Here is a 17,535-nt window from a genome sequence, read left to right on the forward strand (position 1 = left end):
GGTGGGTGCCTCATAATGTGCCCCTGTCTCCAGCCATGCATGTGTTATACATTGATTATTTTATTAACATGACACAAACCCACCTCTGACTGCTTACCACATGTAATAATGGCAGTGTTTATAGGCTCACTGGACACAGTAAGTTGGATCCATCTTCCTCTTAGAGCAGGTCCATGGCACCGCCTATCGTCTGTAAGTCAGAGTCGAGGGCTACAATCACCCAGTTACAGGAAAAGGAAAACGAAGTTAACGCTAGTAGCTTGTAGCCTAGCTATGAAACCCTGCTACAGACAAACGTAGCTGCTACTCACTTACCGCCAACACTTAACTGGCTGTATAGCACATTTACTACAGCTGTTAAACATAATCGGATCAAATGGTAAGCGCACCTGTGCATCGTTAAGGGTTAATTATTTGCTCGATAGTATCATGCTAAGCTATATTGCCAGCTGGCTAGCTTGGCTCCGTTAGCTAGTCGGCTAACGTTAGCTGACAGTACGTTCTCTTGTTAGCTAGGCTAACAGCAAAACAACTTTCTTACAGGTCGGCCTAGGAAGGAGTTGATGTTTTCTTAACGAAATGGGCATTGTAGCATGTATTTAACGTTTACCTGCATATATATGTGTGTATTAATGCATGCCTTGGTACAAAATAGTAGCTGCATATACGAAGATCAGCAGACCTTGTTAACGTTCAGCTTGCTAGAGAAAGCTAGCGTTAGCATAGGAGACAGTACCCAGCTGTAAAACAGTTATTACTCACATTGTAAAACAGTAATAATACTGACAACAGTCCCTTTAGCGCTGGTTTCAATACCCATGGTGTTGAATGTAAATATAACAAGTCAAGCTAATTTTGTTTTTGTTCTTTTTGTAGGTTTATGACCCTGTGCAGCTATGGGTGACATGAAAACCCCAGATTTTGATGATCTTCTCGCAGCCTTTGACATCCCAGATGCCACAGGGTTGGATGCTAAAGAACCCATCCATGGGAGTCACGAGGAGACAGAGAGTCAGCTGAAACACACGGGGATATGTCTGGATGATGGCTTATTGAGTAACCAAACTGTCACACCAGCAGATATTCCTGCTGTAAGTGTTATTGTGAAAAACACAAGCCGACAGGAGTCATTGGAAGGTTTTGGATCAGCGTTGCAGAATGGATTTAGGGGACAGGAGACCTCCATTGATCCGGTTGAGACAACTAACACTGTCTTTTCCAAGTCATTTGTCTCTGCTTTGAACGGGGAGAGTTCAAGAGAGCTTCTTGGAAAGGCACCTATTCAGCAAAAACCTGATGGGACGCCAATATTTACCCAGTCACTTTCTCATTTTAGTCCCATCTCCAGTCCTGAGTCTGAAGACACTCAGTGTAGTAGAGATGAAATGCATCAAAAAGAGAGACCCTGTTTCCCAGAAGCATCAGTTATGGTGGAACCTTCAATCCCGGACAATCCCAAAAAACTGGACCTCAGCGTGTTTGATGACTGTCCAAATGACTCTGATATTCCTAAGAACTCTCAGAAAAGCAGAACAGAAAGTAGAAGTGAAGAGCCCTCTGACATCTGTGTTGGCAACGAAACAAATAAAACACGGAGAACACACAGTGCACTTCCCCCACCACTCGCAAACCAGAACTTTACTGACACTAACTGCAATTCAGGAGCCTCAGTGGATGTTCCCACCCCCTATCCACATGTAAAATCTCAGACATCTAAATTATCCTCTTGCCTAGAGGCTCTGGTGGCTCTGAATGCTAGAAAAGATCCCAGAGAGTCATCGGCAGTTCATAATGACATCATGAAAGCAAGCCCCAATGTGCCTATATCCCCACGAAGCCCCAGAAGTCCACTTGAGGCTGTGAAACGGTTAATGAAGCCCTCGGATAGCCCTGTAAGCATCTGCAGTGATAGTAGTGGCAAAGCGTCCCCTGCTGTGGCATCCGGGTCACCCCCTGCCATACCCAGGGTCAGAATTAAGACCATCAAAACCACATCTGGGCAGATCAAGCGCACAGTCACCAGTGTGCTGCCAGATTCAGAAACGGATGAAGTTCATTCTGCATATGAATCCTCTCCCGCCCAGAGTATGGTTAGTGAAGATTCTGACTGTAACATGTCTCCTCATCAGTCTCAAAGTGCGGCTGTTGATGGCATTGTTGGAATACAAACAAAAGGTACCCCGGCTAGTACATCTTCACCGAGAGTCTCGCACAACAAATTGGATGCTAGCTCCAGGAGGCCAGGCGTAACGCAGCCCCCAACAGTATTCCATAATACTACTGGTCCTGTCAAACGATCTGGTGCTCATCAGGGGCAGAAACCAAAGAGGGGATCAGCCACAGCAGGCCATTCAACTAGCACAAACCTCCTTCCCAAAGCAATGCACTTAGCTAGTCTGAACCTGGTCCCTCACAGTGTTGCTGCTTCGGTAGCTGCACGCTCCACCTCTCAACAACAAAGCCAACACACACTCTCCTCTACAGTGTACAGCACCGTCCCGCTGGTGCATCAGGTCAAAACAGCCAAACCATATCCTCGCACATGCACTCCCAACACAGCAGCAGGAACCCTAAACAGACTGTTAAACAATGCCAACCCTGTGCCTACATATGTGCCCAACCTGAACCCCCCTCCAGAGAGCAATATCAGCCTGCCACCACGCGGATACTGCTGCCTCGAGTGCGGGGACTCCTTCGGGCTGGAGAGGAGTCTGGCATATCATTACGGCAGGAGGAGCGTTCACATCGAAGTCGGATGCACGCACTGTGCAAAGACGATCGTGTTCTTCAACAAGTGCGCCTTGTTGGCACATGCACGAGAGCACAAGAACAATGGCATGGTGATGCAGTGCACACAGCTCCATATGAAACCCATAGCAGAGGAACAAATGTTCGCCCCGCCTTGTACTGACCCCGTGAACGTGGACCCTGTGAACTACACCTCACCGTCATCCTCATCCAAAAACCAACCTGTCCTGCCCCTATACCCAGACAATGTCATTCGCCACCGACTCCGTTGCCTGGAGTGTAACAAGCAGTTACCTGACTATAAAGCACTTGCAGGTCATTACCAGAGACCGTCAGAGGATGTGGAAGGACTTGTGAGTAGATATTTTATTGAAATATTCAAGGATAAGGCTGGAGATAGTTTTTTTTTTTTTTTTGTATAATTTCCAATGACAAGACCAAAACCAACAATGTGTAATTTCGGATACAAATCCTAAAAAATGGATCAAAAATATTGAGATTCAGTAATTTCTTAAACATCTGGGCACTGCAGGAGTATATTGTGTTCATTTTTTGGGACTATTTTCGGCTGAGGATCGATACACATGTAGTGCTCTTGTGAATATTTATGGCAGAATAGATGTGGGATTGATTCAAAGCAAAATTTCCCACATTTATGGACTGAAGCAACATGACGCACAATGCATCATCGTGGCTAATATATGTGTTTTTAGTCCTTTTCATCATGGCTGTACTGAAAAACGTTTTTTGGGCTTCATATGTATCTATAAGTGTTGTTATTATTGTAATAGTGAGAGAGGGGGGGAGATTAGCCACTATTCCCACCTCAAAAGTCGCAACACTAACTTGTTGTCGAGCAAGTGTTAAACAGTTACAAGGATCGGGGCTGGAGCTCTTGACCTGACGCAGTTGGTTTTAGTGTTTCATGGTATTTGTTGACAGTAAGCAAAATATCCAACATCTCCAGACTTGTTCTTCTAAAGGCACTGGGAGCAGTGTTTTTATATTTCCCTTGTTTCCCCTTTAGCATTTTTGACTTTACTGTCATTTTCTTTCACAAAACAGATGTGTAAGGTGTGCTCAATGTTGTTACCCAACAAGTGCAGCCTCAAAGCTCACGATCGCGTCCACGCACACAAGTCCCCTTACTGCTGTCCTGAGTGTGGCGCCCTGAGTCGGTCTGCAGACATACAGAAGCACGTCAAGGAGAACTGTCTGCATTATGCTCGCAAGGCTTGGTACAAGTAAGTAGGCAAACAAGAAAGGCAGGCTTTATTAAAAACATAACTACAGTGCAAACAGAAAATTGGCATTAAGTTTTGGGTTTTTTTTTGCAGATGTCTTCATTGTGATATGGTTTTCAAGACCCTTCAAGGCCAAAAGACTCACATCGAGGAGAAACACTGTGAAGTCTTACACAAGTGCTCCGTCTGTCCAGTTGCCTTCAAGACCACTGACAGCTGTGAAGTGCATTTAAAAAATAAACACAGTGCCAGCAAAATGTCTCCTCAGTAAGTCAAAGTCTCATGACCTGGCCTGTTGTATAAGCTGTACATTCTTTCTGTAGTTATCACTTTTACGGTTCATTTTAAGGGTTTTTCTCTTTTCCTTTGCAGGTTAATCTTTAAGTGTTCGTGTGAGACGTTGTTCAAGAAAAAGCAGTTACTCTTCGAACATTTCCATCAGAATGCAGACAAACGTGTTATGTGCGTGTTCAAGTGTCCAGAATGCAACTCGGTCTTTCCACAAAAGCAGCTGTTGATGCAGCACTTCAAGGTTAGCAATGATTGTACTTTTTATAAAGAGACATTGTGTATGTTTTCCCATTACATACATACATCCTATACATTTATCCATGTCCTTGGTTACCTATATGAAACGTGAAACTTTCATGATCAAAACAAATGACAAAAAGCTACTCATTTCCATTATTCACATCCAAATTATGTTAAACTGCAAAAACCGGCTTTTAAGCTGAGCCTTTGGGAGCATTATATAATGCAAACAATGCAGAGAAATCAACTAGTCAGTCCAGAAACACTTTAAGATGTCTGTCATGTTTGTCAAAAAACAGGTTGTTGAGTAAATAAGGAGTAGCTTAGGATGTTTCTCACATGAGTGCAGGAGATTATAAGGACTTACAATCTTTTTTTTGCCACGTGTTTTCTGTTCTGCAGGATGTTCATATAGGTAACATGACAGCAGAGACAGAGAAGAGAAGTAAACAAACAGGCAACACTGACCGGCACCAGGATGCTCGTTCCGTCCAACAACAGAAGAGTCGAAGCCCAGTTAAACACACAGAACATCCCAGAAAAAAGGCCGAGCAGGACAGCAGACCTCGCGTGAAGCCCACCGGCTGGACGTGTGGAGAGTGTCTCAAGTGGTTCCCTGAACGAGAGTCCTATGTTTCACATGTGAAGACCAACCACGGAAAGGTGAGAGACCATGAATTCCCAAAGATGAAATGCGTGTGTGTTCAACCGAAACAGTAATGCAGCTGCACATTTGAGTTATTTTTTTCTTGAAACATCTTGGCTCACATATACTACTGTGTATGAAATGGGGTGTCTCACTCTGCTTCAACTTCAGTGATCTCCAACTACAAGATCACACATATTGTTGATTGCGTCTTGATGAATTGTCAATTTGTCACATAACTTGTTACATAAGGCCTTTTGTGTTCCCAGATTGAACTCACAGTATATATTGCTATTTGTGTCCTACTAATTAAGCATCACTGTGTAGACGCCCGTACTGACTGAAATATAAGCGTATCTATTATGTCAGATGGGCTGACAAACTACTGATAATGTGCAGAATCACTTCCTGTGTAGACACAATGTGCTGTGAAACTCTTTTTCAGACGATTGATCAAGGTCATCAAGTTTCACATTGAGCTTTGAGTCTCAGTATGAGCGTATTTATTTTGGTCGGCGGGGGGGGGGATAAATTAAAAATAAAACCCAAATTCTCTACCTTCATACTTGTCATGTAGTCTACATGGAAAGTATGCAAACATTACAGATTAGTCAACCTGTTCTAAGGTACTGTTGTCCTTCTGCTGAAATGAGGAAATGGTGCTGAGGACAATGAGTCCTGAGCTCAGACTCATCACACTTTTTAATTGTTTTTTTTGTCTTCAACAGTCAGTGAAGAAGTATCCATGTCGACATTGTGAGCAGTCTTTCAATTCTGCAACCAGTCTGAGAAGACATATTCGAAGTGACCATGATGGAAAAAAGAAAATGTATACTTGTTGGTAAGATTTTTATGTTTAAAAAATGGCTAAATGACTGCACAGTCCTAGTTTTCTATCAAATTACCTGCAAATTCCAGGTTATCATTCAAAATTCCACTTCTGTTCCCTTTCTACACTTCAGGTATTGCACGGATACCAAGAAAACATTCACAACGAGTGTCACGTTGAAGAACCACATCAGTCTAATGCATGGAATCAAAAATCCTGATCTTGGCCAAATGCCGAAAACAGCGGTCCAAGAATCAAAAAAGGCTTTGGGCAAGGTAGTGTTTTTTTCCCGCAGCACAAACAACAAAATAATAACTGCAGGCAAAATTCTACATGTGAGTCTTACAACCATCAATTTGAAATGTGTGACTGTGATTTGCAGGGGCTTGTATCAGAAAGACCTGCCGTGAACGCACATAAGGAAGAACGTGGTCGCACTTCGGGCATCGATGCGCCGTCAGCGAAGCGTCTGAAAAGCCAGTTCCGCTGTTCAAAGTGTGGTTTCATCACAGAGGACAGGACGCAGTTCCAGCAGCATATACCACAGCATAAAACTGATGAAAACACTCCTCAGTGCCTTCACTGCGGCCTGTGTTTCACATCACTACTGTCTCTCAACAGACATCTTTTCATTGTACACAAAGTCAAAGAAGGGGAGAAAGAAGAGGAGGAGGCGGCGGAGGTTCGGGAGATGGAGCAGGATGATCAGCCAGATGGATCAGCAGATACAGACGAGGGGAATGACGTGTTATCGGAGCTAAATGAACCTGAGCCCTCGCAGGCAGGAGAGCCGGAAAGTGTGCGCTGTGACACGACTGTGGACTGTAATTTAAAACTGAGCGCTCACTCTCAGACACAAGCAGTCTCTCTCCGGTAGTGAGAGCAACCTCAACACCTCATTAAAGCTGCTTTAATATCTTCAGTTTTTATTTGAAACATGGGATGCTTGATGTTCTGCATGGAGGTGGTACAAAGTGTTGGGGCCTTTTTAATTTTGAAATTTCTCTCAAGTTATTCAGAGGTCGTGCAGTATATTTGTGCAGATCCTTAACATTTAGTAAAGAGCAGTATTTTCATAAATGAGAGGACAAATTAATATTCATTTTTCAATTGTTTTTATTTAACTTTGCATGTTGATAATATATTAATCTTGCCTTTCAGACATAACTGCACACGTATAACAGATACTTTTCTGTCTGTCTTTTTTATTTTCTCCAACTGTTTCATCCGCCCTGACAAGAGACTCAGGAATGTCTGTTAGCTTTTAGGTTTGATCGATGTAACAGTGAAGGGGTGGTTTTTCACCTTTGTAATCGACAGTAATTTTAATTGCTTAAATGTCGTCTGAAGTATTTAATGCAACACACTATCACCTGAATGGGATTCAGCTTTTACGACATGACTGTGTTGCAGTTAATTTGCAGTACAAAGCGAGAATTGTAGTCAGTTTATCACAAATTTTTATTATAGTTCAGCGTTCGTTTAAAAGCCGCATTTCTGCATTCTTGGTGAACAGTTATTTGAAAAGCTGTCCTGTGAGATCAGATGCAGGCGAGTAAAGCCTACTGAAGTAAGGCTACATAAAAGAACAAGACTTACTTTTGACTATTTAAGCATTCACAAATACTTTTGTTTTATGTTTGTTGAATGTGTTTGATTTGTGAGTGCATGTGTTATCTCAGATCTGGCCTTTTATTTTTTTAATGATTTTCTTTTCTTTCTTTTTTTGAATGATTGTTTCGGGGGAAGCGTGGGGAGGTATCGGATGTGTGATGCAGCAGTATTGAAAATACCTCAAATTGCCAGAAGTGTATTTTTCCGGCAAGTGGACAGTCAATGTTATGTCAAATCAGGGTACATTGTTTTGGATAATCCAGAGCAGGCATGAAAGTGAAGTTTGGTGGCATATCGGAGATAATGTTTTATAAATCAGGACCTGTTAACCGCAAGGCGCTCATAATAATAATAATACTAGTAGGATCAGGGGAGTTTGTTCAGTCCATGATGAATAAATTGCTTAGATCAGCCCTCGTGATGGTGGGCACCTTTTGTTTACAGGTCTGGATTTGTAAAGCAGCACTTCTTGTTTTGTATTCAATACATGACAGTTCCTACCTCCATGGTTAATGGCAGTGATTGTTAAATGATGAAAGTATTCGAGGAGTTGCAGGTAATCTCAGTGCAATGTAAAAATTAGTAAATGTGCATTATCCCACATTATTAAATTTTATAAATTATTTTGGGAATGAACCTAAGGCTATGTGGTCATATTGACTTGACTTGGCAAGTGAACTTTTCTATTTAAGTGCTATATGAGCTCTTTCTTTCTCTTCTCTTTATGTCGTTAAATTACTACACTGCAGCTGTTAAAGCTGCGGAGGCTGAAAAGAATGACTTGATCGCGACTTGTTCTTTTGTAACGCTCGTTGAAAGATATTTGTACTTTTGATACTGTGTACAGTGAGGACCTGTATTGGGAAGTAACCTGTGTACATACAGTAGCCAATGATCCCTGGATTCACAGCATTTCTTAAGCCATTACATCTATTCAGCATGCAGTGGCCCCTGTGCCTTGCTGTAATGTTTACGTTCAGTACAGTACTTACAAATAAATTGGTGCATTTAATTATATATCTGCTTTGTCTTTTCTCCTGTGTGACAGACTTCTTTGTGTGTGTGTGAAAGACTTCTCTGTGTATTAAAGCACTGGTATTTAAAGGTATTTGGATGTGATAATTAGAGGTTTGGCACTGAAGTCACATACTTTACAACCGTCAGAACAAGTCAGAATGGCACATGACTCTCCAATGTGCATCATTCATCCAATAAGAAACCCACCACAGATGGATGACTTCATCACATTAGAATATTAAGCCCATCCTCTCTCTGTATAACTGCCCGTCCCCAAAGTGACAGAAGAGCAGAGATTTTAATTAACCGGCACCAAATTGCGTTGGACACGTTTGAGGAATGAAAGGCACTTTGACAAAGATCTGCAGAGCAGGACTCCTGTCTTCTTTCATCTTTATCTCATACATTGCCATGACATCTTCAATGACGCTTGATTTGACTGAGCTGAGAAATAAAATTTCAAAGATCAAGGTGAATCCAAGGGGGAATCTGTGGGCAACAGGTAAGAGAAATAACACTCATCTGGCAAATCATGTCATGTTTTGTGCTTTTTTTTGTCCAAAAATGTATTTGATAGTTTTTATCATTTTGTGTGTTAATTAAGGGCATTTCATGGGCAAGAAAAGTGTTGTGGATAGTTCCTTTATGGAGTCTGCCTTTGAAGATGCAAATGTTCCCCCTGAAGTCAGAGCTGTTAGTCCTCTGAACCGCATGGAAGACCTGCTGGCACTGCTCGTTGAGATACTGAAAACTGCCCAACGGAAACAGGCATTGAACATGTTAGTTCATTATTATCATGATTATTATGATTATGTTTATTATGATTATTATTATTATTATTATTATTATTATTATTATTATGTTTGTTGTTGTTGTTTTTATCTAATCAACTGTGCAACTAACTTTTTTTTCCATTCATTTAGAGGAGATGGGGATCCTGCTTGAGGAACATTTGAGCCACCAGTTGTTACACCTTTACAGCAACAATGTGAAATCCTCCTGGTGAAGAGAAGAATATGTATTTTTAATGTGATATGTTACAATGACTATGACAACATGATGCCAGTCTGCCACTGCTTTGTTCTTGGGGCCAGTTATTTTGAACCCTAATATGTATTTCCACCTGTCAATAAACCCGTACTGAAAGCCAGAGCCAGTTGTCAGCCATTTTTTTTTTTTTTTAAATCAAAAACAGAGAATGATGTAATTGATGTGTGTGTTTAATGTCTGTCAAAGTATCACAAAGTCAAATAAAAGTTAATTTACTTAATAATAAATAATCTGACACATCTGTAAACTCAGTTTAATTACACTAGTTTTACAGCGCCCCCTGTTGGTCGTTTTGAAAAGTGCTTGCAGTAATCACATCCGGGTGAAGCAGTTGACATGCTGTTCATCACATTCAATGCTACTTTATTTGACAACACTCGGTAGTTATGCCTCTGATAGTGATGTGTGGTTACCCCTGTAGTGGTAAAACACGAAGGGCAGAAGAACTGAAGGTGTACTTTGAACAAAACTGTGACCGGAAGGTTCATGTTGTGGGAGACGGAGCCCTGGACGTTGACAAAAACTCTGTTTACGGAGGCAAGTTAAGCTAGCTAGCTGTGTCTCCGAGGCTAACTTACCTGGGAAGATGTGACATAACTTGTTCTTAAAGTTGACTTTGTGTAGCTTTTTAATGTGTTTAAATACTGCTGATGTTGAAAACTAGCAATAGCTTTTCATTCGTCTACCACGGAGTATGTTTATCGAAGGTTTGGGCAGCCTTAAATTGTTGGTATTTTGAATGGAGTTTGGTGTGAGAGTGTCATCACTGCCCTGTGGTATGATAAATGCTCTTCCTATCAAATTGTGTCACATAACAGGGTTATAGTCGATATCATGTATAGAAAAAACACTCTAGTCTCTTGTTTTACATACTGGCAATGCTACTAGACATCCAGTAGCTATTGGGGTCCTATATTTGGTTCACAAAACCATTTTCTCGCCACTATTTCATTAAATTCCTGATATCAGCAGCTAAAAGGTCTTTACATTTTTCAGCAATTTGGCTTCCAACGAGTCGAATAGTCAGAAAATGGTTGGAATATAAATATTTGGCAACAAATTTGATAATTTTGTAAAAAACAAAACAAAAAAACAACAAGAATTGACTGATATTCAATATGAGACAGTCAAGCAGACAAGCACAATATGAAGTTTGGTCATGGACGTTTTGAAGGGCATTTTCCACTTAGAAATGTTATACGACATCAAACAGTTAATCTGGAAAAGAAGTTGTAGTTTAATTCATGAAATCTTCATCAGTTGTTAATAGCACTTCTGCTGCTTGATGTTGCAGTCACAACAAATACTCGATTCGTTGGGAGTTTCCTCTGACTTTTGCTCACTCTTGCTGTCATTTAACCTTGTTGGATATGTTGCAGATTCCCAAAAGGAAAAAAATGTCAGAGCATCTCTGAAAGCTGAAGTAGAGAGGTGTGTTTTTCTGATCTGTTTTTGGATGAGATTCATCAGTGATGTTCTACCGACACAGCCCTTTTAATCTTTATTTGTTTGTTTTTAGGAAAGTCAACAAGGGTGACATTGTAATTTTGGATTCATTAAATTACATTAAAGGTAAATATTGGTAACAATAGGATTCTATGCAGACATTATGATTTGTTTTATGCTTTTACCTTTAAAGTTGAAATAATGTCTTACAGGCTACCGCTATGAACTGTTCTGTCTCATCAAGCATGCACAGACACCACACTGTCTGGTAAGTATACAAGAGTAATAAGTAATGGACTTGTAATATCTAAAAAATATATATATATATATTACCAAAACATTAAAATCTTATGCTTTTTTTTGATGAAGGTGTACTGTTTGACATCAGATGAAGTGAGTTCAACGTGGAATACCAACAGAGATGCTGCTGAGCAGTACACCCAGGACATGTGAGTGACAAGCCTTTGCACAAACAGTAGAGGTGCATGTCAATCTCTGGTAGGACTGTCTTAATTTGCCTGATAAACTGTCTGGTTTGTCTTGTAGCTTTGATGCATTAGTGCTGAGATTTGAAGCTCCAGACTCCAGAAACCGATGGGACAGTCCTCTCTTCACCATCCTGAAAGAGGACTCTCCTCCTTATGAAGCCATTTCTGATGCACTTTTCAAAAGAAAAGCACCCCCACCTAACCAGTCTACACAGAGTGTAAGAGACACACACACACAGTTTTTTTTTTTTTTTTTTAAGAGGATACATTTTTCAGTAGATGTAGATGGTAATAGAGATATTCTTTTTCTCTGCAGCAACCACTGTCATCTGCAAACTTCTTGTATGAGTTGGACAAGATCACACAAGATGTGTTAATGGTATGTCTTCATATGTTCTTTTTGATTTTCTGTGAGACTTCGTTTTGCTGAATATCTTTTTGTCATATTTCAAATCACCTACGTGAAATAATAGACTGGAGTCATATACTGTAAAATATTTGGCTTAAACTTTAATTTACAAATATGTCACTCCACGTCAAAGACTTTCTTTTACGGCAAGAAAGATAGCATCTGCTTATAGGCTATAAATACCTGTGTTACCAGTTTCAGCTAGTAAAAAAACATCAAAGTTGTAATTATGACTGGGAAGCTTTGACTCCTGAAAATGCGGGTATATCTGACTTATCAGGACAACCAAACAATGACGTCTCACTTCAGTCAAAGTCCATCATTCGGCATAACATGTTGTTATGCAACCAACAAATTATTCAATCGATCATGCCCTCGCAGTTTGTAAACCTGGGAATCTTTCCAGCGTCTACCATCAGTCCAACATGAATAGCAAATCAAGGGGACAGAGCGAGTGACAACTTATTGGCTGGTAGCGATTAGCTGACTAAAAGCAACAAGTAGAGTCAACCTGCTTGCAAATAATTACAGTACAGAGATATGGTGTTTACAAAAAAACAAACAAATACTATTATCAACATCGTGCATGAGGGAGGACACACTGGTGAATGAGGGCCTGATAATTTCTAGTTTTGTATTGTAGACAGAGAATGTTGTGTTGTTACATAATAAATTAAGTAATCTTTGTTCTTGCTTCAATGCTCTGCAGCTGGGAAGAGTTATACCCCAGAATATCAGTAAAGACAACCTCTCAAAATTTTTTATTACAAAAGTAGAATTTAATTCAATTAAAATAACAGTAAATTGATTACATATAAGTGGTAAATTACTATTTTAGCTGGAAATGGCTGATTTCTTTTTTTAATGGAATATCTATATAGGTGTATAGAGGACCATTTTCAACAACCATCACACCTGTGGTCCATCGGCACATTGTGTTAGTTGATCCAAGTTTGTCATGTTAAAAGGCTAATAGATCATTAGAAAACGCTTATGCAGTCATGTCAGCACAGCTGAGCTATAAAATTGTCTTCCATAGGACTAGTTGACTATCTCAAGCATCAGCGGGTTCGATCTTAGTGTGAAACTGGACAGAAAAAAAGAGCTTTCTTCTGAAACTTGTCAGTCTATTCTAATTCAGAGAAATTAATACAAGAAATTGCCAAGAAACTGAAGATCTCATAGAACGGTGTGTACTAGTCCCTTCAAAGAACAGCACAAACTGGCTATTTCCAGACTAGAAAGAGAAGTGGGAGGCCCAGGTGCACAATGGAGCAAGAGGACAAGTACATCAGACTCTCTAGTCTTAGAAACAGACGCCTCACAGGTCCTCAACTGATTAATTTAGTGGTACCCACAAAACACCAGTCTCAATGTTAAAGTTAAAGTTGCAAAGAAAAAGCCATATCTGAGACTGGCCAATAAAAGGAAAAGATTAATATGAGCCAAAGAACATTGGACAGAGGAAGACTGTAAACGTGTAGACAAATAAAAAGATCCTTGGTGCCATCTGTTCAGCATGGTGGAGGAAATGTGACGGTGTCGGGGGGCTTTGGTGCTGGTAAAGTAAGAGATTTGTTCAGGGTGAAAGTGACCTTGAATAAAGATCACACTATTTTGCGACGCCAGTATTGACGTCAGAATCTCTGAATGTGTTGCCGTGTACCAGTGTGTTGTAATTGTGATCTTTTTTTTGTCAGTATGATCATACAAACATTTTCCAGTGCTTTATATCTCAGCCAAGTGAAGAATCGTTTTGATTAGTGCTATATTTGGTAAGACGTTTTTGGCTTTTCTAACTCTAAGCGGGTGACGTAGAGACTGCCTCATCATTAGTATGTGGTTGCGTATCCTCTTTTGTCATACCTGTTGCTCCTGTAATTATTTAGCTACCTATTGATGTGTCTGTGTGATTGGCTCTGTCTGCTAATTGCTGTTAGCCAATAAGAAATCAGCGGCTCTGTTCCCTTAATGAGCTATTGAGGACACTGTTAGTGGCCTGAAACAGGATGTTCTTTGTTGCATTTTCTTCTTGCATTTATCATCTTTTTAAAGTAAAAATTCCCTACAAACCAAAGCACCACAAGAGCTGTGTTTATCAGTAAACACATAACATTCTGTGTGTCATGTGTTTGTTTTTTTTCAGGCAATTTTTAACGCACAGAAGACAAGCGTACCTGGGGATCTCATTTCAGTTCCAGGTACAACAGAAAAGATATCCTTTTCACATGTCCACCTTTTTTTAATCTAAAACCTGATTTTGAAGAATCGTTTCACAAACAAATGTTGGTTATTTTGTTTTCATGCCCTGGTAGCGGGTGATCTTTCACAGCTTATGACAGTCTGAAATCTGCGTTGCCTCTTTTAATTTCTGCAGCCTCATTTTCATAATCTACCTCCTAAGGAAAGTCACATACCCTCACCAGCAGGAGGCAAAGTACTCCATATCAAATGAGTTGTTTGAAGGGGAAGGTGGATGAATGCATGTCCATCAAAGAACTTAAATGAAAGGCACAGCAGCAGACCACTGTTAAAGGTCTTGCCTATAATAACATAGTGCGGGATACACATGGAGGAGGGAAACCAAATTACACAGATAAGTGGATTTGTATTGGCAGTTGCACCATTTCAGACGTTCTCAGAAGCAAACACTTTGATTTTCTGCTTTGAACATGTTGGTCCACGCAGACCCCAGTCAGCCTTTAATGACAGGTGCATAATTTGAATTTGCGATTTACGTCAGTAATGTTCAAAACTTTGTGTTGCGTCATTGTGTTGTTCCCCTTAAAGGTTAAGATGTGATGCTGTGACCTTCAGATACTTTTAGTCAGTAGGTTACCACTTGCTCCGTGACCAGCTCTACTGTAGAAAATGTAAATGGATCATAACTTGCACTGAAATGACCTTAACCTGATGTTAACATTGAGCTCACCAGGAGCATCAACATGGCAGAGCTGAGGAAGTTACGGCGCCAGTTCATCAGCTACACCAAGATGCATCCAACAGAGAACACCGGACAGATTTCCAATATGTTTGTGCAGTATTTAAACAAGAGTCTTCACTGAAATTTTATAGCATGTTTTTTTAATTTCTGACAAATAAATATATTTAAATATTTGTTGTATGTTTGAGTGTTATTGACCTTTTTTATATGATAAAATTCAGTTGCAGACATTTAAGGAGAAGAAGTTTGCAACAGAATAAAAAAGTATACATATATGCAATGCATGTATTTTATATACATCAATTTCTAGACACGGTAAGCACAAAAGTCTATCTCGCATACAAAAATCATCTCATCTGAAGGTCCACTTATAATGCTTGCAGCCACATCGTACGTAAGTGTTATCAAGCTAAAACACTGGAAATTAACCTTGTGTTGAAAAATGTTTTCTAAAGCTAATCAAGATTGAAACCAACATAAGATGTGTTTTCTACTTGTTAGCATTCCTGGTCTGTACATGCATTCAGAGTATAAGGGTAAATGTAATATTTTTTGCTGTGTCGTTATTTTTCATGGATTCCACCTTCAAGTCAGCCTTGAACAACTTGTCCAGTCAAAGCTCAGCACTTTCTCAAGTACAGGTTGACAATAATTCCCCTTGACCTCTTGGTGACAGGCCAGACTAACACTACTTCGTTTTTCTAGCTCAAAAGCTGCTTATACTTTTGTGGAATTTGTAGGCAAAATATTGCTGAGTAATGCCCCTTCAAGACTTTGTCTTATGTAAGATGATTGTGGCAAAAGCAAGGACCGGAAGTTGTTTGGAGGAATTTGTACTTGTAATTACTTCACTGGAATGACTTGGAGAACAATGTACTGAAGGCATTTTATTCCATATAAAACTAAACAAAAGTGGAAGAATCTTTGTAAACACAATGGTTTTATTGAATGGAAATACATAAAAACATAACTTTTATATTGCATATAAATATATATAATGATTATATATATAATATAATAATATATTTATAAAGCATTTTCCATTGAGAAAGCAGCATTTCAAGAGCAGCAATGAGGCAGCTATAAAAGTGCTATAAAATTAGAGAAAATAGTAATAAAAGACAGAAAAATAATGGATTTCACAAATGGAAAGAAAGTGACAGTGCTGAAATAGTTGTGACGATAAAGAAAAAGCACTAAACATACAGTATTTACAGAATTGCATTCAGTTATTTTCTCAGAGTCTTTTTCTTCAGAGGAACGGCGGTGCCAAAGATTCTGTCCCAGTGGCTGAAGAAAGGAGCGTAGTTGCTGCTTGGCTTCTGGTGGTGCATGTCATGAGCCGGTGCACCACCCAGCAGACCAAAAGGCACCAGGTGGTTGAGGGTCCACGGCAGATCGTAGCCAATGTGGTCCTCCACAGACATCCAGATGCTGAATACTGTGACGCACCATGTAGTCAGTGGGTGGCACTTTAAAATAATCGGGTCCTGGTTGCTCCAGAATCCAACAGTCATCAGTTCTGGGATGCTGAGCTGCTCAGTCGACCAAGAGAAAGGTGCCATGTATTCGTGGTGGATTGCATGGATCCAGCGGTAAAGCTGTGGATGCTTGTGATGTATGAAATGCCAAATATAGTACTGAGTGTCAAAGAGGAGAAGCACAGCCAGCCCCTCAATGAATACCTGATAAAGAGTGGGAGCAACCTGTGGCAGTATTGGTGTAGGCAGGATGAACATGCCAATTATTACAGTTGGAAGAACAAAGAATATGTGGTTATACAGCGCTGTCATGAAGCTCTTAGCCATCATTCCCACTGTTGGCTGCCTGTCTGGTTGGATCTTGTACTGATAGAATAAAGGCACTCTCTCTCCCAGAAGGTCCAGTGCAGCAAAAGGTATGCTGAAGAAGAAATAGCTGGAGAAGGCGAGCAGGACGGGGAAAAAAGGAGATGAGATGAGAGGTCGGTGGTGAAAAAGCATGTAATCCCAGAAAGGCTGCAGCAGACGGTCCGAGGTCCTGGAGGGCAGGAGCTGCAGAGTCAGTTCGCTGATGTTCAACATCTTGACGTGGTATTGCTGAAGGCTGCTGCTGCTGCGAGGCTCAGGAACAGGAGAAAGTTCTGCCTTTATATAGTGGAGTTCAACAGAAAGCTTTTCTCTCAATCAGAACAGACCAGCAGCTTTTTTTTTTTTCTCCCCCAAGCAGCTCAATGTCGACAAACAGACCTTGACAAGAAGATTAACAGAGCCTTTCAGGCATAAGACACAACACAATGATAGGCTTTAGACTCAATCAACTAGTGTAAGATTAAACATTTGTAAAGCATGAAAGTAAGAAGGACTAAAACAGTTTTTGTGAAAAGTGAAATATGCCCCTAAATGATTGGTTTCTCATCTGAGCTGCAGGTAGAGACCCTCATTTTGTTTTACAGAAATTTCTCAACAACCTAAAATTAAACCACAAAACAACCACTTATTATAATATAGTCAGGCCCAACTCTAAATTTCGTATTTTTAGTCCATAGATAATCAATCCTGTTTTTTTCTTTCACTAATATCAGAGAATA

The 17,535-nt window shown here is 40.2% G+C and overlaps 3 protein-coding genes across 5 annotated transcripts; 2 read left to right on the forward strand and 1 right to left on the reverse strand.

Annotated features, from left to right (window-relative positions):
* The first annotated feature begins 98 nt into the window (after positions 1-98).
* On the forward strand, positions 99-8,629 carry znf592 (zinc finger protein 592). Of its 3 annotated transcripts, none has more exons than XM_084365176.1 (9): positions 99-138; positions 877-3,101; positions 3,814-3,992; positions 4,086-4,259; positions 4,365-4,524; positions 4,926-5,186; positions 5,898-6,010; positions 6,132-6,273; positions 6,381-8,629. In XM_084365176.1, exons 2-9 carry the CDS (start codon positions 897-899, stop codon positions 6,873-6,875), a joined length of 3,729 nt encoding a protein of 1,242 aa, XP_084221302.1. In that variant the 5' UTR covers positions 99-138; positions 877-896; the 3' UTR covers positions 6,876-8,629. The 3 variants fall into 3 exon arrangements, with proteins under 3 accessions (XP_084221302.1, XP_084221301.1, XP_084221300.1); XM_084365175.1 differs by having other exon boundaries at positions 132-192; XM_084365174.1 differs by lacking the exon at positions 99-138 and adding an exon at positions 228-379.
* A 1,361-nt stretch (positions 8,630-9,990) lies between these two features.
* kti12 (KTI12 chromatin associated homolog) lies at positions 9,991-15,139 on the forward strand. Its single transcript, XM_084363277.1, has 9 exons — positions 9,991-10,216; positions 11,059-11,110; positions 11,199-11,251; positions 11,338-11,393; positions 11,495-11,574; positions 11,672-11,831; positions 11,930-11,992; positions 14,169-14,237; positions 14,944-15,139. The coding sequence occupies exons 1-9, from the start codon at positions 10,066-10,068 to the stop codon at positions 15,085-15,087; spliced, it is 828 nt and encodes a 275-aa protein (XP_084219403.1). The 5' UTR covers positions 9,991-10,065; the 3' UTR covers positions 15,088-15,139.
* An 874-nt stretch (positions 15,140-16,013) lies between these two features.
* On the reverse strand, positions 16,014-17,041 carry ch25hl1.1 (cholesterol 25-hydroxylase like 1, tandem duplicate 1). Its single transcript, XM_084363987.1, has one exon. It carries the CDS (start codon positions 17,027-17,029, stop codon positions 16,196-16,198), a length of 834 nt encoding a protein of 277 aa, XP_084220113.1. The 5' UTR covers positions 17,030-17,041; the 3' UTR covers positions 16,014-16,195.
* Positions 17,042-17,535: the final 494 nt, after the last annotated feature.

The sequence above is a fragment of the Pagrus pagrus genome (genome assembly GCF_965226575.1).
Source record: "Pagrus pagrus genome assembly, chromosome: 10".
Classification (NCBI taxonomy): domain Eukaryota; kingdom Metazoa; phylum Chordata; class Actinopteri; order Spariformes; family Sparidae; genus Pagrus; species Pagrus pagrus.

Coding starts and splice junctions, on each gene's coding strand:
- znf592 (XM_084365176.1), top strand. CDS start 897: ATGGGTGACATGAAAACCCCAGATTTTGATGATCTTCTCGCAGCCTTT. Junction 4,260..4,364: donor GCCAGCAAAATGTCTCCTCA/GTAAGTCAAAGT, acceptor TTTCCTTTGCAG/GTTAATCTTTAAGTGTTCGT. Junction 6,274..6,380: donor CAAAAAAGGCTTTGGGCAAG/GTAGTGTTTTTT, acceptor TGTGATTTGCAG/GGGCTTGTATCAGAAAGACC.
- kti12 (XM_084363277.1), top strand. CDS start 10,066: ATGCCTCTGATAGTGATGTGTGGTTACCCCTGTAGTGGTAAAACACGA. Junction 11,252..11,337: donor TTCATTAAATTACATTAAAG/GTAAATATTGGT, acceptor AATGTCTTACAG/GCTACCGCTATGAACTGTTC. Junction 14,238..14,943: donor TTCCAGGTACAACAGAAAAG/ATATCCTTTTCA, acceptor CCTGATGTTAAC/ATTGAGCTCACCAGGAGCAT.
- ch25hl1.1 (XM_084363987.1), bottom strand. CDS start 17,029: ATGTTGAACATCAGCGAACTGACTCTGCAGCTCCTGCCCTCCAGGACC.